Here is a 23,200-nt window from a genome sequence, read left to right on the forward strand (position 1 = left end):
ACACACACACACACACACACACACTCGAACATCCTCACATAAACTTGCGAAAATCTCGGCACTTGCCAAAGCAAACTGCTGACATTCGTCGTCGGCGTTCCCGCAAGGCAAAATTTTGGGCACAAAAGAAAAAAATCTGCCAAAGCGCGAAAATTGAATTTCCTCGAGTCACACACACACACACATGCCACGTGGGTGTTGTCACAGGCAGCGCGCGCTTCAAGTGAATATCTTATATGAATTTTTCAGTGCCTTTTATTACCCCGAACAGTTTTTTTTCGAGTGGGTGAATTTCGTTTGAAGTGCTGCTGCTGCAGCGGGGAAAAGTGCTGGAAAATTGAGGGGAAAATTCGTGTTTTACGGGAAAGTGGCACTGAAAGAATTGTTGAAAGATTGTTTTTTCCTATTTTTTTCTAATCTTCTGTGTTTCTATTTTTCAATTCTTCTGAATTTCTGTATTTCTGTTCTTCTGTTCTTCTGTACTTCTGTTCTTCTGTTCTTCTGTTCTTCTGTTCTTCTGTTCTTCTGTTCTTCTGTTCTTCTGTTCTTCTGTTCTTCTGTTCTTCTGTTCTTCTGTTCTTCTGTTCTTCTGTTCTTCTGTTCTTCTGTTCTTCTGTTCTTCTGTTCTTCTGTTCTTCTGTTCTTCTGTTCTTCTGTTCTTCTGTTCTTCTGTTCTTCTGTTCTTCTGTTTTCTTCTTTTTCGTTCTTTTATTTTTTTTTCTATTGTTTTTAAGTGTTTATTTTTTTGTTCTTCTGTTTTTTTTCTACCTTTTTTCTTCTAGATTTGTTACAGTGCACCTACACCGATAAGGAAGGCTTCTTGAATGTTCACTTTGGGCTCAATTTGGTGCAAATTTTCGCCACTGCGATATTGTTCGTGCTACATTAAACATTCAATTGAGTGTGTGCGAGCAGAAGGAGTGTGTGTTTACACACGTTCACATCAAGATATTTGCACCTTCGCAAATTTTTCCCCGTTTTTGAATAGAAAATTTCGCGTCGCCAAATAATGTGACTTGTTTACGTGGGGAACAGTCTTTTTATAATGCCTGCCTCGGGTGCCGCTTTATAGTCGTCGCGATATTTATGGGCATTATTATTGAAGCCAATAAATAAAGCGTTTCAATGCATGGGGAAAATCAGCGAGAAAGAATGAGCGATCGTTTGGGAAGCCATTAGGGAGACATTGTTGCCGATCGCTGTTGAATGCCGCTTTCTTCTGGAATGTTATTGGGGAAAATTTATTTCTACAATCTCAACTTAATGTGTTTTGTGATAAGCTCAGACAAAAAATACCTTCCTCAAATTGAGGAATATTCTTGAAATTCCCAAACTCAAATTCTTTTGCATCAGTCAGAACTCCAAAACCTCTTTCATCTTTTTCCACATCCAAAAAAAAAACATCTCAAAGTTTATTTTCCACTTTCTGAAATGCCTGACCAGCCAGTCTGTTGTTGCTATTTTTATTGATTTCCTTTTTCCGCCAAAACCCTTTTCATCGTGCAGGCCTTTACTTTTTTCTGGTGGAAACTTTTACCACACATCTTCCAAATTCGGTTTCGGTTTCACTTTTTCCACCCAAAGTTTGAGAGCTGCTGCTGCTGATGTTGCTGCTTCGTGATCTGTGCGGAACACGTTTGCTAAACAGAAACTTTGTTTTGTTTGATTTTTTTGTTTGGTTTTCGTTGGAAGAACAAAAATAAAGCTCTAGGAATACGGCTTGAAGTTTGGCCGAAAAGAAAGTTGAAGAGAGTTGCCATGTTTTGTTGAAGGTGAAATTTAAAGTTGAGTTGGATGGTGCTAAAAGAATTTAAATCAAAAAATTTTGATTGAAAAAAGAACAAACCAATCAAAAAAGAACATAAAATCATAAAATCATAAAATCATAAAATCATAAAATCATAAAATCATAAAATCATAAAATCATAAAATCATAAAATCATAAAATCATAAAATCATAAAATCATAAAACCATAAAATCATAAAATCATAAAATCATAAAATCATAAAATCATAAAATCATAAAATCATAAAATCATAAAATCATAAAATCATAAAATCATAAAATCATAAAATCATAAAATCATAAAATCATAAAATCATAAAATCATAAAATCATAAAATCATAAAATCATAAAATCATAAAATCATAAAATCATAAAATCATAAAATCATAAAATCATAAAATCATAAAATCATAAAATCATAAAATCATAAAATCATAAAATCATAAAATCATAAAATCATAAAATCATAAAATCATAAAATCATAAAATCATAAAATCATAAAATCATAAAATCATAAAATCATAAAATCATAAAATCATAAAATCATAAAATCATAAAATCATAAAATCATAAAATCATAAAATCATAAAATCATAAAATCATAAAATCATAAAATCATAAAATCATAAAATCATAAAATCATAAAATCATAAAATCATAAAATCATAAAATCATAAAATCATAAAATCATAAAATCATAAAATCATAAAATCATAAAATCATAAAATCATAAAATCATAAAATCATAAAATCATAAAATCATAAAATCATAAAATCATAAAATCATAAAATCATAAAATCATAAAATCATAAAATCATAAAATCATAAAATCATAAAATCATAAAATCATAAAATCATAAAATCATAAAATCATCAAATCATAAAATCATAAAATCATAAAATCATAAAATCATAAAATCATAAAATCATAAAATCATAAAATCATAAAATCATAAAATCATAAAATCATAAAATCATAAAATCATAAAATCATAAAATCATAAAATCATAAAATCATAAAATCATAAAATCATAAAATCATAAAATCATAAAATCATAAAATCATAAAATCATAAAATCATAAAATCATAAAATCATAAAATCATAAAATAATAAAATCATAAAATCATAAAATCATAAAATCATAAAATCATAAAATCAGAACAACAGAAAACAGAAAAACAAAAAAAAAACAGAAGGATTTTGATTGTGTATTGAAGTGTTTCCAGTTTACGTTGTTTCTTTTCATGAACTTCCTGGCACATTTCCCTCGCACTAACAATATTATTTTATTATTATATTTTGCACACTAAATTATAACGGCAGCCAACTCACCAGCTAATTGAGCTTGAAACAAAACCTCGCCCCAAAAGAGCTGGAAGGTGGAAGCATTCAGGTGTGAAACAGCAAGCAACCCAGGAGAAGAGCATATTTGGCAAGAAACGAATCATGACGAATGGAAGGCAGGAAGAATCAACGCGCGAGCAAAGTTGGGGGTTTGGACTTTGTGAGGGGGCAGGGGGCGTATAATTTGCATTCATTGGGCTGATTTTTGTTTAGCTTGGAGAGTTTTTCCCGGCTAACGGGAAAATGATAACCAAATTAGACCTTAATGGAATGGAAACGGGGAAGCATGTAATTAATTTATTTCCCGAGACGGAGAAGAAGTCGGTCACCGTGTCGTGTTTAATTAAAAGGCCTTTCAAAATGCAAGTCTTAATTTTCTTAAATTTCAAACCTATCTCAAAAATTCTCCCCCGAGATCATTCAATCCGCATGACAGGGGTAAGACCTTTTCACAGAACCGAAACAAACAAAAAGAATAAAACAAACCTCAAATGCACTTTCCACTTCCACGCTTCAAACTGACAGCACCTGTCAGAATGTGGGGAAGCATCCTTATCCACCCGCTTCAACGAGCTTCCTTCCTTCCAAAAAACAAAAACGAGATGGGATGAAAAAGCATCCTGGAGCGCTTCCAAGGGGGAAAAAATCGGGGTGAAGAGGGCTTCACAGGGATAACCGGGGTTTTTTTACGGAAAGACGACGGGGACCTTCACGTGGATTTGGGAAGTGACATTTCAGTTTTGGGAAGAGGAAGAGAGCGATTGAAAAAGAATCGCCAAATTAGAGTGAATCTGTATTTTATCTGTATCATATTAAATTCGAAGCCATAGAAGACATTTTTCAAATTTTTAACAGCAGATTTAAGATTTTTAATCATATTAAAGCATAATTCAATTACTACATTGTTAAAAAATTTAAATATAATCATTTAAAAATCTGTATACACAGATTTTTTTGATTTTTGGGGTCGAATAATATGGAAAATATAGATTTATCTGTATATCTGGCACGGCTGGTTGGAACTATAAAATCGACTAAATTAATTGAAAAGCTAATCAGGCGTCAAAATTGTAAATATTATTAAAAACTTCCTATTATTATTTAACATAGGCATGTTCAGTACTGTCAAACCTCTTTTTACGCGACCTCCTTTTGCGCGAATTTTTTTTTACGCGGTTTTTTTACGCGAAAAATTCAAAATAACGCAGTCCGATTTTAACGTGAAGACTTCCATCATTGTCATGATTTTTCGCTCAAAGGTATAAATTTTGCGTCGCTTTCAATATTTTGACAAAATTCCTTCAACAAGTTGTTTAGAATAGTGCCCTACACATGCTGATTCCTTTTGGTAACGATTATCCCATTCCTTGTAAAGTTGTGGAAATCGTCATTAATCAATGATTGCCAACTAGGACGTCAATGACTGTGCCACAAAACTATATAAATTTTGAAGCACAATTGATTTAGATAAAAAATTCCTTCAGTGGCTTCAAGAAGGCAACAACCGGCACATGCTGATTCTTTTTGGAGCTGAAATTCGTTAAATTAAATTTTATACAGAATATTTTATAGTGATGATCAATTTTCTTCGAAAATGATCAACAGCTTCACCTTAAACTGTCGGAATTCTTAACCTTTATGGTCATATCTTCCTGTTCAACGGGGACCAAAATCAGGGTTTTTACCATCAGTAGCTTCGGTGACCTACGGATACTCTGCATCATATTGGGATGTTCTGATTTATCTGTTCAACGGGTGTTTGTACCGGTGTATTCACCATCGATATAGCTTCAGGTAGCTTCAGTAGACCACGATGGACACTCTGCTGCATGTTGGATTGTTTTGGGTCATCCAGGAACTCCCGGAAGTCATGGCCTGGATATCGAACTGATCAACGGGGGTCTATATGGCTATATTATTCATCGGTATACCTGCAGGTAGCTTCAGTGGACCACGATGGACAATTTGCGACATGTTAGATTATGTTGAGACATCCAGGAACTCCTCCTCAAATGCGAATGCTAATTCCAATGGTACATTTAATCGTTGATCGGGAAAATATTCAGGCCAGGACTTCCAGGAGTTCCTGGATGACCCAAAACATGCCACAGAATGTCCATCGTGGTCCACGGAATTTACCTGAAGCTATACCGATGGTTCATATAGCCATACAGACCCCCGTTGATCAGGCAGATATCCTGGGCATAACTTCCGGGAACGGAATCGACGTAATAGGGGAAATATACCCATTTTAATCACACTAAGCCATTCGACCAATTCTCATCACTTTTGCTGTTTCCGCTAATAAATCAACATTTTCAGATGTATCAACAATGGAGAGTTGCTTGCTCACTTTTATTTGAGATATTTATTACTTTGGAACAGTCAAAAACACTTTATGAAAGCTGTAATTCATGATCAAAGTGCTGATAGGCCGATAATAGAAATAGGCTGAGAAAGGGTATAGTTCCCCTACCTTATAATGTGGCCCTCTTAAACCATGCGGTTTCGTCAACGGATCCACAGGCGTGTATCGTTCTTTTTGCGACAAGACACCGCCTCCCGGGTCTCCTAAGTGTGAAGGTAACTTCCGGGAGTTTCTGGATAACTCAAAACAATCCAACATGCCACAGGATGTCCATCGTGGTCCACTGAAGCTACCTGAAGCTAAACCGATGGTTAATATAGCCATATAGACCCCCGTTGATCAGGTAGATATCCAGGCCATAACTTCTGGGAGTTCTTGGATGACCTCGTACATTCTAACAGATCACAAGGTAACCATCGTAGGTCACGGAAGCTACCTGCAATTATAACGATGGTGGATACACTGGTACAGACCCTTCTTGAACAGGTAGATAATCAGTTCATTACTTCCGGAAGTTCTTGGATAACCCAGAACATCCAAACCTGCTGTAGAATATACAGCGTAGGTCACTGAAACTATTTTGAATAACCTGGAATTACATTATTATTACTAAAAAATATAATACTTTATAAAACTAAACAATACTGAAAACTCTTTTTTCGCGAGCAATTCAAAATAGCGCGAATTAATTTACGCGATTTATTTTACGCAAGAACCAAAATTCACGTAAAAAGAAGTTTGACTGTACACAGTAAAAAAAAAATGAATTTTGAATGGTTGAAAATCGGATGGATCACCATTGAGTATTCGTTTCCTTAATAATTTTTTAAACAATTTAATAGAAAATTATGATAATTTCACCAGTTGTAGAATCACACTTTTTTTTAACACAAAATCATTACAAAAAGCTTTTGCTTTAAGGGTCCACTACACGTGAACATTTTTTGCTTAGACTTTTTTACGGAAACTGTCATAACTCTAAATAGAAAACAGTTAGAGCCCCACTTTTTTGTATTAATAAATATAAAAATTGAAATTTCAAGCCTAGGTTTCAACATTTGGGTGAAAAAAGTGTTTTAAAATGCTTTTAACAGGCGTACAGTTGCTTTCCAATTATTAGTTTTGAAAATATCGAGTCATTTTTTTTTGTGGGACATTGGTATTTCATGAAAATTTAAAATATTTTCAAAGGAGTTCAAACATGCTAAATATGATTATAAACGCGGGAAATGCATTTTAACTGGTTTTAAGTTGGTTAAACTTTAATTTTCATTAAAATTTTGAAGTTTTTCGAAATTTTTTTTTTGCCCCCTGATTTTTCAGGCCAACTTTGAAGGGGGTGGGGGGCCTAAACTTTTAAAAATATTTGCAACGGCCTAACTACACGGAGAAAACAGATTTCCCAAAATCATGAACATCCGTTCATGAAATTGGAAATAATTATAAAACGTTCTTTTGTCGACTTACCTTTCCCTCCCCCATCGATAAAAATTTATCTCGAAAAACCAGAAGCAAAATATTTTTATAAAAACTTCAAAAAATTAAGGGAAATTTAAGTGGAATCTGAAATCATTTAAAAATTAATTCCTCAGCGTTTAGAATTATTTGAGCAAAATTCTTTAAAGTTAAACGGCAATCATTATTTTCAAAAAAAAATTAAATTTCGACTAAAAATATTTTTAGCGAAAAAACATTTATTCATCCAAAATTCATTAAAATTCAAATTGTTTTCAATAAATGAATTTTGGATGAATAAATGTTTTTTCGCTAAAAATATTTTTAGTCGAAACTTAATTTTTTTTGAAAATTATGATTGCCGTTTAACTTTATGGATGCTTAAAACATTTTCTTACATTTTTTCAATGAAATGTTGAAATTCTGGCTCTTAATGTTTTTTTCATTAGCCACAATTAGTTTTTAAAAAGATAAAATTACACCGTGACATAAATTGTTCAGTTTACTTGCCACCATTATAGAAACAAAACATTAAAATTTTGTTGAAAACACAAGTACATTTTTTCCAAAGACCTGAAACAATAAATTCAACAATATCGGTTAAAAAACTGCCATTTTGAGTTTTCTATTATTTTGAATTAACAGAAATGTTAAAAAATAACAAAAAATTTAAAAAAAAACAACTTATACCTAGGGGTAATTCTGTACCAACTCACACGAAATCGGAAAAAGTTGTCCCGACCCCTCTTCGATTTGCGTGAAACTTTGTCCTAAGGGGTAACTTTTGTCCCTGATCACGAATCCGTTTTTTGATATGTCGTGACGGAGGGGTGGTGCGACCCCTTCCATTTTTGAACATGTGAAAAAAGAAGTGTTTTCAATAATTTGCAGCCTGAAACGGTGATGAGATAGAAATTTGGTGTCAAAGGGACTTTTATGTAACATTAGACGCCCGATTTGATGGCGTACTCAGAATTCCGAAAAAACGTATTTTTCATCGAAAAAAACACTAAAAAGGTTTAAAAAATACTCCCATTTTCCGTTACCCGACTGTAAATTTTTTTGGAACATGTCATTTTGAGGGAAATTTAATGTTCTTTTCAAATCTACATTGACCCTGAAGGGTAATTTTTTCATTTAGATCAAAATTTTTCATTTTAAAATTTCATGTTTTTTCTAACTTTGCAGGGTTATTTTTTAGAGTGTAACAATAGTGTACAAAGTTGTAGAGCAGACAATTACAAAAAAATTAATATATAGACATAAGGAGTTTGCTCAAAAACATCACGAGTTATCGTGATTTTACGAAAAAAAAGTTTTGAAAAAGTTACTTTATGCGTTTCTCTTTGTTCGTCGTCCGTGTCTGTCGAGGGTGACCATGAACGGCCATGATCAACGACGACCAACATTTACCTTTGTCTCCTTTTGAAGCATTCTGAAGCTTCACTTAACTTTCAAAAAGCTCTCCAAATAATATGTTATTGACATATTGCTTAGCGTTGTGAACATCAAACTTACTTAAGAATTTGTAAAGCCGTCGAAAGCTTCCCGGGCACACGGTAATAACAAAATTAAGAATATTTCAATAACAAATCCTGTTAAAATAACAAAAAGTGTTATTATTTTATCCTGAACTTCAACTTCAAGGAGAAAAAATAATAACAGTTTCTGATAAAATAACAAGATTTGGTATTGAAGTGGTATTATATTGAGAATATTTAATAACACGCTAATAAGAGGAAATGTTATACATTTCAAAAACTCTCCTAATAACAAGATTTGTTATTCGTTTGGTATTCTGACTTAGAAATAAAATTACCATAAATCGCACAAATGGAAAAGTTTTTGAGTGTCCATAACACAATCTGTTATTATTTTTTCTTTTGTTAAATATGTTTAGTTCTTTGGTATAATTTTGTCCAAATTCGTCGGGGTCACTATTTTGGCCATGAAATGGGGTCCTTAAGCTAAAATTATTCTAAAAAGTTGAAAATTTGGAAGTTGTTTTTTTTTAAATTATTTGACATACCCCCTAAAGGACTATGCTAATATTGGCTAGAACTATGGGATAATTTTGACCATTTTCGTCGGGTCATTATTTTAGCCATGAAATGGGGTCCTTAAGCTAAAATTATTCTAAAAAGTTGAAATTTTGAAAGCTGATCTTTTTAAATATTTGATATACCCCTAAAGGAATTTGCTAAAATTGACTAGAACTATGGTATAATTTTGACCAATTTCGTCGGGGTCATTATTTTGGCCATGAAACGGGGCCCTTAAGCTGAAATTATTCTTAAAAGTTTAATTAAGAAATTAAATTAAGAAAAAGTTTATTTAAGAAATTATTCTAAAAAGTTGATCTATGAGCTCTTCGTTTTGCTTTGAAACTTGAAAAATGACAGATGTTCTTGAGTCACTCTGGTCCAGCCATAATTTTGCAAAGCGACGTAAGCGCCAAATTGATATAGAATTTGCTGCTTCCAGTCACTATTTTTCTCAAAAAAAAGTCTCCGGCGACACATAATGACGAAGGCAAACAACAACACGTGTCGTCGCGGACAAGTCAAAACCATAACGATGCAGTAATGACGGCCCCAGGACCAGTTTTTTGGAAGGGGGGCAGTTTGAACTTCAACAAAGGCCAACGAGTGGAGGGCAAACAAAGCGGGAAAATTAGTCTGACAAAAGGTCTTGAAAATTTTCTGCTTTCTTTTTTTCTCAAATAATATCGCATCATTATTGAAGCCTTAAAGTGGGCCCTCCACAAACTGCGAAAACTTTTCACCCATGCCTGAGAAAAACGCTTTTCTTTGGCTTTTCTTGAAGGAACAACAAAGAAAATAAGAAAAAAAAAGTGCACCGAACCGGGGTCGGAGCTTTCAGCCGGGGGAATATCGCACAATAATAAGCTATTCACGGTGAGAGGAAAAATGGGCAGCCTTTTTTTTCGTTTTTGTTTTCCCTCGGCTCTGTTATTATTTATTTTTAACTTTTTTTCAGTTTGTTCAGTCACACTTTTCAAGATTTCGTTTTTCAAAAAGTCCAACGATTGATTTGCCTTTTTTGGCCATAATTCCATCGGAAAACAAAAGGTTTTCGTAACGTTTCCTTTTTTTGTTTCTGGATGGTCGAATCCACAGCTGGTTTCAGTCGTTTAAGTAGCCGGATTTCAGACCCGGAAGGATCAGGACGAGAAAAAAAATAACGGGATAGGGAAATCAATCTGGCGTATTGGCTTCTGGTTCGGGTTGGTGACCGTTGTTGGTGGGGTTTAAAGTTAAAGGATTACGGGCGAATCCATTAAATGTAAATGGAATTTTGATTAAACGGATCAGGACAGGAAGGGTAGAATTGTTGAGCTGGAATTGGGGATTGCAAAATTGATGGGTTTAAAAATGTAGAAAATAAGCTTTTGTACTTACATCGAAAGCATAATTTTAACGTACCTGGAAAAGACGAAGATTTACATTAATATTTCATTTTTATTTGCATATGATTTTTAAAAAAAATTGAAAGAATATAACCAAAAATTAAATATTATGGTTTATTTGCTATTTTTTTATAGCAGTAAATTAATAAAGAAAAATGTTATAAAAATTCAACAATCAGTCAGTGCAGATAGCACATCCATTCCAAATCAATCTTAACTTTTTGCAAAAATATCCAACTTCGTTTCCGGCTGATCAGTTCCGTAATGGACGGTCACCGATAACTTTCGCTCATTATCGTAATTTCAACGCTTCTTCTTAATACTCTGAAATACTTTAAACACCAATCCATCTTTCCCCGGGGGCCGTGCCCAGAATCGGAACAAATTGATACCGAACGTTCACCACCCACCTCCACAACCCTAGTTAACCTTCTGCTTAATGTGCAAACTTTGGCCGTTAGTCGTAATTTCCGTTATTTCCCAAAAGTTGCCACCCTTCTTCCTCCAGATTTTTTCCCTCGTTTTGGTAAGGAGCCTTGAAAAATGGAAAATCCTTGGTTGGAAATAATGATGCGAGCGGAGATTTTATTGCAAACTGCTAAAGGGGAAATTTTGCAACAGATGCACAACTCGCCGCATTTCGGTTGCATTCTTTTGAGCTAGCAAAAGTAATGGCGAGAATTTCGCCAAAGAAATGCATTCCCACATAAATTCAGCACAATTTTATTGAGGGGGCGAAACAGCGAAATTGGGTGGTTGGGGTTTATTTTGTAGTCCTCCTTGCAGGCAGATGCAAACTCCTCCACGATTTCCATTTGAATGAATATCTTTCAACGAAAAAGCAACTTTGTCGAAAAAAGCAAAATTTTAAAATACATTGTAGAAATGTACAATATATTGAAGCATTTGAGAATATTTGGAAAAAAGATATTACAGTTGAGCAATTCTCTACGAAATCGGTCTTTTTTCTTCAATTTTAATGTTTGTATTTTTTAATCTGACTGAAACTTTTTTGGTGCCTTCGGTATGCCCAAAGAAGCCATTTTGCATCATTGGTTTGTCCATATAATTTTCCATACAAATTTGGCAGCTGGCCATACAAAAATGATGTATGAAAATTCAAAAAATCTGTATCTTTTGAAGGAATTTTTTGATCGATTTGGTGTCTTCGGCAAAGTTGTAGGTATGGATACGGACTACACTGGAAAAAATGATACACGGTAAAAAAAATTGGTGATTTTTTTATTTAACTTTTTATCACTAAAACTTGATTTGCAAAAAAAAACTATTTTTAATTTTTTATTATATTTTTTAGAGGGCATAAAATGCCAACTTTTCAGAAATTTTCAGGTTGTGCAAAAAATCATTGACCGAGTTATGATTTTTTTTAAACAATACTGATTTTTTCAAAAAATCGAAATTTTGGTCGCAAAAAATTTTCAACTTTATTTTTCGATGTAAAATTGAATTTGCAATCAAAAAGCACTTTAGTGAAATTTTGATATAGTGCACCGTTTTCAAGTTATAGCCATTTTTATGTTATTTTTTTTCGAAATAGTCGCAGTTTTTCATTTTTTTAAATAAGTTCCCATGTTTGCCCACTATTAAAAAAAATATTTCTGAAAAGCTGAGAAAATTCTCTATATTTTGCTTCTTCGGACTTTGTTGATACGACCTTTAGTTGCTGAGATATTTCGTAGAGAATTGTTCATATAAAAGAAATATATTTATTGATCCTTGCACTGTAACTTGGATTTGGCCCGCACTTTTCCCTCGCACTTTAGACAACAAAATTTCCTAAAACTAGGCAACCAGCAGTTGTTTATTAATATGTCCAGTCGCAGTTTTCACCAAACTGGACAATCGCACTTTTTTTTTAACAATTTTACCTAAAATTTATATGTATTTTGTTAAAAAACTTATGACCTTGGTTAACTAAATTAAAAAAAAAAATTAAATCTGTGAAAATCAGTTTATGAATTATGAGTGTTTTTTGATACCCCTGACTCAGGGCGGTTTCAAAAACAACCAAAACGCGAAAACTGGAAATTTGATTTATTGGACCTTTTAAAAAAAAAACTCCAGAAATCGAAATATAAAAATAACGAAAAACAATCTTAAGTTGATTATTTCTTTTTAAACCAATACCACACTAAATAAAATGAAAAGGAAAACAAACCAAACAAAATGAAGAGATACTCGAGAGCCCGGTTCAGTGTCAATATTCTGTCTGATAAAACTGAACCATTATTTTCAAAAGATGACAAAACAATAAAACAGAAATAAAAAAATTCAACTCAATTCAATTACAAAACAGAATCATAACATATTTATACAGCAATTCCATTTGAAAAGAGCCTAAACCGAAAAAAAAGTTCTCCGATCGGGCTCAAAATTTTTTTGAGGGTTCCTAGGCCAAAATAATTAGACCCGTATTTTTTTGTTTGGCCATTAGGGTGACCTACATCGTGCTAGGGTGGTTCGAAAAATGGCAATTTTCGTCATTTTTCGCAAAAACCACTTTTTTCGAAAAATCATATCTCCGCGCCAATTCATCCGATTTTTGCTGTCTTAGACGCAAAAGAAAGGTGATGAGTTTGGCTATTTGAGAAAAATAGTAAGAAGTTCCAAAAATCTAGCTTAACTATTGAAAAAGTCGTATGAAAACTTAAAATGGCGTTTTGACCGTGTCTGGACCAAAGAGCCTATGTCTGAAAATATTTTTATCGGATTCCTCGGAAAATTTCACATAAAATATCAAAAAATTGGCGATGTCGAACCGTACGTTTACAAGATATGATTTTTTGAAATTAAAAACTGAGTTTTTCGACGCGCCACGCGCAAAAACAGGAAAATGACGAAATCGGCAAAATATCAACTTTTTTGACTAAAACTGCGATAACTTAAAAATTTCAGCGATGATCTATACATGTCTGGGTACCAAAAGTTGCGTCTTTCAATTACGAATTCATTGGTCTACTAGGAGAAGGTTAAATAAGTTTATAAATGATAAATATATGTGTTTTTGAAACAAAATTTAAAAAAAATCTCCAAATCTATAGGCAATGTCAGTTGAACAAATTTCATGTAAAATGTGAAAACTTGTGATTCGTGCTTCGAATTCAGTATAATTTTATAAACAAAACGAGTTTTATAAATATTTCAGGCAAAATTCCGACTTTTTACAATTTTTACCTAAAATTTAAATATGTTTAGTTAAAAAGCTTATGAACTTAGTTAACTAGATATAAACATTGATTTTTTTTTCTTAAAGACTATATCAGCTACTTTAGTGGTAGTTTGAACATCTTATATATAATTTTAGCAAGAAAAACTTTGACTATCAAAGTCACTCCGGAATTAAAACTAAGAATTATTAACGAAACTATTTTTCTAAACATTATTAAAAAAACTTTCTTGCCAAAATAGTGTATGGACTTTGTGTGGTCTTCCCCAGTACATGTTTAAAAAATAATAATCTTGAGAAAAACCTTACCTATTGGAAAATATTCTAAAAACAAATTGAAATTCTATCAAAGTCACCCCGGTTAACGGTAATATCAATTTAATACCAAAAAAACACAGAATAAAAATAAAAGAGAAATAAAAAAAATCATGGTAGTAAATATTTCCATTGATTCTTTATGCATGGCATTCACATAACAAATCATAGTAATATTCCATCTGGGAAAGGGTAAAAAAAATATGTTTTTGCAATTCCGTCTTGAAACTACTTACTTTTCCTGTCATTCTTAAACGACGAAATAGCCTACTTTTCTGTACCAAACATAACAGAATCGAATAGCAACACTTTTCAAAATAAATGCTGATAAGTTCTACTTTTCAGCACTCAAATGGGTGCTGAAAAGTTGAACTTTTCAGCACTTGTTTCGAGAAGTAACACTTTTCAACATTTTTTTGATTTAAACGATTTATTGACAAAATACATGAAAATTTGACATAAAATTTCACTCAGTGTGCGTTTTTTGGAATTGCAAAAAATTTTGTATGGAACTCGTTGCAAAACTTGATATTTTCCGCACTCTTCGTATTTATCCAACTCGGTGAACCTTGTTGGATAAATGTACGACTCGTGCTGAAAAAATCCTCTTTTTGCAACTTGTTGCATAAACTACTATTACCTCTGATAATGTGTAATGATACCGCTTTTTCAGTCTAAATTGAGGTAAAATTGCATCATAATAGAGGCAATCTCGAATTAGTTTACAAAAAGACATAAGAGCCATTGGTAAAAAAGCTCTTTTTGCAACGGTACTCGACCTACTTACGAAACAAAATATTCAAAAATGCTTGAGATTGTTCATTTACACGCCCTTCAACGTGCTCTAAATTAAAAATAAACGAAATTTTGTTTCAATTTGGAGAAAAACGAAAATTAGTGTCGGAGGTCACGGTGGATCTTCAGAATTTTTCAAAACTCACCCTGGTAATGATAAAATAACGCCTTCCAAATTTACACAATTTATTACTGGGTGAGACTCTTTTGAAAACCACAAACTTTAAGATATCCCCATACAAACATAGCAAAAATTAAAATCGACATCAAAAATGCCATTTTCCCGTTTAAAATAACCTTTGCTTCGAATAACTTTGAAATTTCGCATTTTTATTCGCTTACACCAGCGGAATTTTCTCAAAGTGAGGACAGGAAACTCTATTCCAACCCATTACTCGCTTTCGCACATACACCCCTACTGAGAAACTTGGCGAGGAAAGCCCAGAGGGTCCTAAAAACGATATGTTTGATGTCTAGTGGAAAACGAGAAGAGGCAGTGTTGCCAGTTAGTGCCATCTTGTTATTTTGGTAACAGTTGAAAATGTCAGATTTTGTTTTCGCAAGTTTATATTGATTAATTTTAGAGATTTTTTTAAAGTGAATATTTACGCACTTAATTTTTATTTTGATTTTTTTAAGTGCAGAGAGTTGCGTCCGGATATAAATGTCAGCAGCAAATAAGGATTATTTTAACTTGAATTTCTGGCAACCCCAGCCCTTAAAGTCAGTTGCATTTTCCGTCCAACTGGACAATGTCACACCCACGATGTCCCCACGAAGTCCTTATCCCGAACAAGGCGAGCTCAGAAATCAAATCGCATAAATCACTAGCCATCAGACACTACATGTGCTCCATCTCTCTTTCACTCCCTCAAGCAAACTGGACTTGTGTGGTGAAACTCGCCGCTCAGTGCTGCCGCCTGGCGGTGTTTTAAATAAGCTGCTAGTTCGCCCGGCTAGAAGTTGGTTGGTTCGCTGTGAAAAAGATGTATTGCTTCCAGGGACGTTGTACTCGCAAGTCCTCGGGACACAGGACACAGGGTTGTTTTTGGGGGGACAAAAATATAGATGTCACATGATTTATGACGACGCTGACGACGAGCATCGTACCGGATAGAGCGGGGAGATTTTTCTGTATTTTTTACTACTTGGGATGATTCTGCCTTCAGCTGTCACAAGTTCTAGGGTAGAAGAGTCTAAGTTTGATCACTTAACTACAATTGCTGCTGCTCAAATCAGGAAAATGGTCACAATTGCACGTTTTACCCTGGAACTTTCCTTTTCAGCGATTCCCATTTCCATTGTGTGGTGAAATGAAATTTGAATAATAGTGCACATTTAGTTTTCCTCTCCGGATGATTGATGATTTCCCTCTCTTTTTTTGTCCTGCGATTGACATTGTTCAGCTGATTGCTAGTGAAATGATAATGTATGACATATCTTATTCTTCGTTTTCCCCCGTTTGATTCAATTAGCTGATTCGAAAAGGAAGCTGCGACTGGAAACTGAACTGAAACTGAACTGAAAATTAGTTAGAGTTCAGATGAAAATTGAGTATTACATTTTGATGAAAATTCCGACATTGATTCAGATTGAATAAAGGAAAAAAATCAAATGGGTAATTCTCCACCAACTCACACGAAATCGGAAAAAGTTGCCCCGACCCCTCTTCGATTTGCGTGAAACTTTGCTCTAAGGGGTTATTTTGGTTCCTGATCACGAATCCGAGGTCCATTTTTCGATATTTCGTGACGGTGAGGCGGTACGACCCCTTTCATTTTTCTGTTTTTTACTAAGACACTGTGAATTGTAGCTCGCAACCGTGAAAAGATAGAAATTTGGTGTCAAAGGGACTTTTGTGTAAAATTAGACGTCCGATTTGATGGCGTACTCAAAATTCCGAAAAAAACGTATTTTTCATCAAAAAAAGTTAAAAACTTGTTTTAAAATCGCTGCCATTTCCCGTTACTCAACTGTCAAAAATCGTGAGACATGTCATTTTATGGGAAATTTAATGTTCTTTTCGAATCTGAAATAATTTTTCATTTTGAAATTACGTGTTTTTCTAACTTTGTAGGGTTACATTCTAGAGTGTAACAATGTTCAACAAAGTTGTAGAGCAGATAAAAACAATTATTTGGATATGTAGAATTAAGGTGTTTGCATGCATTCTTTACGAGTTATCAGAATTTTACAATAAAATTTTTTCAGAAGGTTATGATTTTGACCATTTTTGACCAGTTTTCCGAATGTTCAACCCCAAAAATTCAATCGTGTGCTTTTGAAAGTATTATTTTTGGAATGTTCAGCTGATTTTGCATAAGAATGACCCCTTGGACGATTGTTGTGGCTTGTGCACTGCTTGTATGTGGGGATTTTTCGAAAAAAAAAACAAACAAACCGGATACACTCACTAACCACAGAAATATTTATTTTGAAAAAAAATCTGATTCTCGCAATGCACGAGTCACAAAAATCGTCCAAGGGGTCATTCTTATGCAAAATCAGCTGAACATTCCAAAAATAATACTATCAAAAGCACACGTTTTTGGGGTTAAAAATTCAAAAGACTGGTCAAAAATGGTCAAAATAATAACTTTTTCAAAAACTTTTTGGTAAAATTCTGATAACTCGTAAAGAATACATGCAAACCCCTTAATTCTACATGTCCAAATTTTTGTTTTTATCTGCTCTACAACTTTGTAGAACATTGTTACACTCTAGAATGTAACCCTACAAAGTTAGAAAAAACACGTAATTTTAAAATGAAAACTTTAGGGACGACATTCGAAAGAAACGACGACTGTTGGTATCCAACTGATCCACGAAGCGAAAAAAATCACCGGGCTCCAGGCGTCTCACTCTTCCTGCTCAGCGGCATTCGCCAGAAAGAGACGACGATGATGACGATACCGACTGAACACAAAGCGATCTAAGTCTACTGTTCTCAGGCTGGAAAAGATACCAAATTGTCACACGTAGCACTAAGGTGGCTTGAGACATCTAGAATCTCAAGGGCCTCAGTGGTACAATTGGCAGTGCGTCTCAGTACTAATGAGGAGGCTGCGGGTTCAAGTCCCGCCTGGAGCCCGGTGATTTTTTTTCGCTTCGTGGATCAGTTGGATACCAACAGTCGTCGTTTCTTTCGAATGTCGTCCCTAAAGTAAAAATCGGAGACATGTCGTTAGTGTCGATACAAAACAATATTAAAATGAAAAATTATTTCAGATTCGAAATGAACATTAAATTTCCCATAAAATGACATGTCTCACGATTTTTGACAGTTGAGTAACGGGAAATGGCAGCGATTTTAAAACTATTTTTTAACTTTTTTTGATGAAAAATACGTTTTTTCGGAATTTTGAGTACGCCATCAAATTGGGCGTCTAATTTTACACAAAAGTCCCTTTGACACCAAATTTCTATCTTTTCACGGTTGCAAGTTACAAATCACAGAAAAAAATGAAATAACAAGCCATGGTCTCAACATTTGAATGAAAAAAAAAGTATTTTAAAGTGTATTTTACACCTGCCCAGTTGTTTTGCAATCATTAGTTTTCAAAATATCCAAGTATTGAAGAGATTTTTTTTTCGCCGAAAAAAAAACTTTTTGCGGTGCTGTACATTGGAATTCCACAAAAATTGAAAATATTTTTGATCGATCCCAGACATGCTAAATATTATTTAAAACGCAGGAAAATGCATTTCTAATTGTTTTCAGTTGGTTAGCCTTTTATTTTCTTTAAAATTTTGAAGTCTATTGAAAAAATATTTTTTGTCCCCTGATTTTTCGAACCGATTTTGAAGGGGGGTGACATAAACTTTGCAAAATATTTGCAACGGCCTAATAAATAAAAAAACCATAATAAGGTTTGGCAAAAAATTTTGAAATACAGTGAATATTTATAAAAAAAAAATTCCAGCAAAAATAAAACAAAAGCTAACAGAACTTGAGAATTTTTTTTTTATATCTTACACACCGGAAGTGTCCCCAAGGAGCCACCGGTAACCGGTTACAAATTGACCAGGATGGGTTAGCAAACAACGGCATGACCGTAGATTGACGTATCTTTCAATTTCATGAAGTTTGATATGTCGGATGATGGGGTTTCTCTCATATTCTGGAAGTGTCCTAAAGGGTCCACCGGTAACCGGTTCCAAATTGGCCAGGATGGATCAGCGAAAAAACGGAAGTTTGATGTGCAAAATGATGGGTTTTCACCAAAAAAAAAAGTCAAGTTGACCGTTGATTGGATGCCCGGGAACCGGTTCCAGGTTTGCCGGAAGTGGCCAGTAACACTCCAGAGTGGTTTTGGCAGTCGTGTTCAGTGCTTTTAGTAAGTTTAATAGATCTGTTTCAACTATCATGAGTGTGATGGCATCGTATATACGTGAAAAACAGTAAAAAATGTACTTTCCGGATGTTCCGGTTATCCGGAAGTGGTAGGGCACCTGACCCTGATATTAATATTTATTGTCAAAGTATGACACCCGGACCGTCCTAATTGGTTGAAATTTTGTCGGAGATACAGGTCGTCATAGTTGAGGTCTCAAAAAGGTCTTTTTTCCGGTTGAAGCCGATTCCCGGTGACCACATCCGGTTTTCCTGGTCAGATTCGGAAAGGGGGCACCCTACGCTAAGAACCGGAAATAATCTAGATTTTTTTTAGCGATTTTATAAATTTTGGGGTAGAAAAGGACCCCAATAGCTTTAAACTAACTTTTCTTATTGACGCTTCCCTAAGGGTTGTTCGCATTTCAGAAAATTTCAAGGCTGTAACATATAAATATAAAAAATATGGCAAATTTCAATTTCAAAAAGCCGAAAAGGACCCCACTACCGTAGGAAGGTTAAAAAATAATTAGAAAGAAACACAACTTCTTGAATGAAATAAATACAGCACATGAAAATTGATTGAAAAATAAAAATTGAATTTTGAAAAGAGATAAACAAATAAAACAAAACAGGAATAACATTGTCATAAGAACCTCAAAATTTTAAAACAATATAAGGTTTAGGAATTTCAAAGAAAATTAAAGAACAGTGAAAATTATAGCAAACATAGACAAAAAACTACAGGATTTGAAAATAAACAATCTAATCTAACACAAACGCAGTAAATCAGAGAATACCCCAAAATGCATCACAAAAATTAAAGCGGCCAGCCCTACTTCGTTGTGTTTACCGCAGAGAGAATTCTGAGAATGGATCACATTTCACAGAATCTACAGGGGAGGAAGAATGCGTGGACATACCGTCTAAAAAAAATCAACTGCTACTTGGACCTTAAGTCATCGCCAAGTCCATCGGAAAAATGCCATTACAGATATGTCTTCCTCATCGTGCAGGCCTTCATTCCCATGACCATAACTTCACATAGCTCGTCATCCACAACGGATGGCCAACATCCATCAAAAGAGCCCGCTCCGCACACACCCACCACATCGGATGTCATCTGTGAACGTCGTAGTCGGCAGAAGTGGCCAGCGTGAAATGGTGCACTGAAGTGGTGCAGCATGGTCCCATGTAGTTGGGGGATAGCGACCCGGAGGACTTCCAACTATGTTGCCCTCAACAAGTTCACAAGAACGCCAACAGATGGCCTGCTAAAGGAGCAGCGTCTAACAAAGTGAGCACAGTTGGAAAATTGTTGCTTTAAGAATCTTGTGAAGCCATTTTCACGAAATATAAGAAATTCAATTTCTCATTTCTGTCACAAGCAGAATCCAATAAACTTCCTCAAAACAATAAATCGACCTTGTGATGATGTAAATGATGGAGTTCCAGAACAAAAAAGGAAAGTAAAACCTCCCTTGTGGTAACCTAATTTCCCTCCTGGTAGTTCCAATCCCCGGAATGTACACAAAAATAAATGAACCATGTGTGTGTAAGTCTCAACAACCCCAACCCCAACCCCGAAAAACTTGGCAAAAAGCCTTCGTGACTCGGGCAAAAATACCACGACTTGACTTGATGATTATGAGCCTTGTTTTACTGGCACATTACTCTGCTTTTAGGGAACGAATCGGAAGCAGGGACGGGTGGCCTGTGGGAGGAAAATATTTGCTGGCTACATGCCACACTGCTACTGCTACCAACTTGCCGCTTATCTTGATTTAACGAGTAAACCATTTATGAGGCAATTTTTGCGGCATAATTTTTATTGTTTATCCTGAGCGGAGATCTAATTTGAGTGATAACGGGCGTTGTGGGAATTTTGGCGGGGAGGGAGGGTGTTGGGGAACAGTTTTTTGTAATGAATTTCAAATAAGGATCGAGATAACTTAACAAACTTAAGAACTCAACAACCTCGACGAACCTATTAACCTCAACAGCCTAAACAACCTCAACACCTCAAAAACCGCAAAAGTCTTCAAAACCTCAACAACCTCAACAACTTCAATAACCTCAATAACCTCAACATCCTCAACAATTTCAACAACCACAACAACCTCAACAACTTGAATAACCTCAATAACCTCAACAACCTCTACAATCTCAACAATTTCAACAATCTCAACAACCTGAATAACCTTAAAAACCTCAACAACTTTAATAACCTCAATAACCTCAACAACCTCAACAACCTCTACAATCTCAACAATTACAACAACCTCAACAACCTGAATAACCTCAACAATCTAAATAATCTCAACAACCTCAACAACCTCTACAATCTCAACAATTTCAACAATCTCAACAACCTGAATAACCTCAAAAACCTCAACAACTTGAATAACCTCAACAACTTGAATAACCTCAACAACTTGAATAAACTCAACAACTTTAATAACCTCAATAACCTCAACAACCTCAACAACCTCAACAACCTCTACAATCTCAACAATTACAACAACCTCAACAACCTGAATAACCTCAACAGCCTGAACAATCTCAACAACTTCAATAACCTCAATAACCTCAACAACCTCAACAACCTGAATAATCTCAACAACTTCAATATCTTCAATAACCTCAACAATTTCAACAACCTCAACATCCTGAATGACCTCAACAACCTCTATAATCTCAACAATTTCAACAACCTAAACAACCTGAACAACCTCTAAAACCTCAACAACTTGAATAACCTCAACAACTTGAATAACCTCAACAACTTGAATAAACTCAACAACTTGAATAAACTCAACAACTTGAATAACCTCAACAACTTTAATAACCTCAACAACCTCAACAACCTTAACAACCTCTACAATCTCAACAATTTCAACAACCTCAACAACCTGAATAACCTCAACAACCTGAACAATTTCAACAACCTCAACCATCTCAACAACCTCAACAACTTCAATAACCAAAACAACCTCAACAATCTCAATAACCGCAACAAACTCAACAACCTCAACAACTTCAATAACCTCAATAACTTCAACAATTTCAACAACCTCAACAACCTGAATAACCTCAACAACCTCAACAACCTGAATAATCTCAACAACCTCAACCATCTCAACGACCTCAACAACTTCAATAACCTCAATAACCTCAACAACCTCAACAACCTAAAAAACCTCAACAGCTTGAATAACTTCAACAACTTTAATAACCTCAATAACCTCAACAACCTCAACAACCTCAACAACCTCTACAATCTCAACAATTACAACAACCTCAACAACCTGAATAACCTCAACAGCCTGAACAATCTCAATAGCTTCAATAACCTCAATAACCTCAACAACCTCAACAACCTGAATAATCTCAACAACTTCAATAACCTCAATAACCTCAACAATTTCAACAACCTCAAAATCCTGAATGACCTCAACAATCTCTATAATCTCAACAATTTCAACAACCTAAACAACCTGAACAACCTCTAAAACCTCAACAACTTGAATAACCTCAACAACTTGAATAACCTCAACAACTTGAATAAACTCAACAACTTGAATAAACTCAACAACTTGAATAAACTCAACAACTTGAATAACCTCAACAACTTTAATAACCTCAACAACCTCAACAACCTCAACAACCTCTACAATCTCAACAATTTCAACAACCTCAACAACCTCAACAACCTGAACAATTTCAACAACCTCAACCATCTCAACAACCTCAACAACTTCAATAACCAAAACAACCTCAACAATCTCAATAACCGCAACAAACTCAACAACCTCAACAACTTCAATAACCTCAATAACTTCAACAATTTCAACAACCTCAACAGCTTGAATAACTTCAACAACTTTAATAACCTCAATAACCTCAACAACCTCTACAATCAAAACAATTTCAACAACCTCAACAACCTGAATAACCTCAACAACCTCAACAACCTAAAAAACCTCAACAGCTTGAATAACCTCAACAACTTTAATAACCTCAATAACCTCAACAACCTCTACAATCTCAACAATTTCAACAACCTCAACAACCTGAATAATCTCAACAACCACAACAACCAAAACAACTCAACAATCTCAATAACCGCAAAAACCTCAACAAACTGAATAACCGCAACAAAAGCAACATCAACAACCTAC

General features: G+C 34.4%; 2 protein-coding genes across 2 annotated transcripts in view; one reads left to right on the top strand and one right to left on the bottom strand.

Annotated features, from left to right (window-relative positions):
- LOC120421204 (uncharacterized) overlaps nucleotides 1–23,200 on the bottom strand; it is a 361,516-nt gene that overhangs the window by 224,322 nt on the left and 113,994 nt on the right. The gene's annotated exons all lie outside the window — the stretch shown is intronic.
- On the top strand, nucleotides 20,204–21,757 carry LOC128093833 (putative uncharacterized protein DDB_G0286901). The gene is made up of 2 exons (XM_052711666.1): nucleotides 20,204–20,316; nucleotides 21,058–21,757. Exons 1-2 carry the CDS (start codon nucleotides 20,204–20,206, stop codon nucleotides 21,755–21,757), a joined length of 813 nt encoding a protein of 270 aa, XP_052567626.1.

Source organism: Culex pipiens, chromosome 1 (genome assembly GCF_016801865.2).
Source record: "Culex pipiens pallens isolate TS chromosome 1, TS_CPP_V2, whole genome shotgun sequence".
NCBI classification, from domain to species: Eukaryota; Metazoa; Arthropoda; class Insecta; order Diptera; family Culicidae; genus Culex; species Culex pipiens.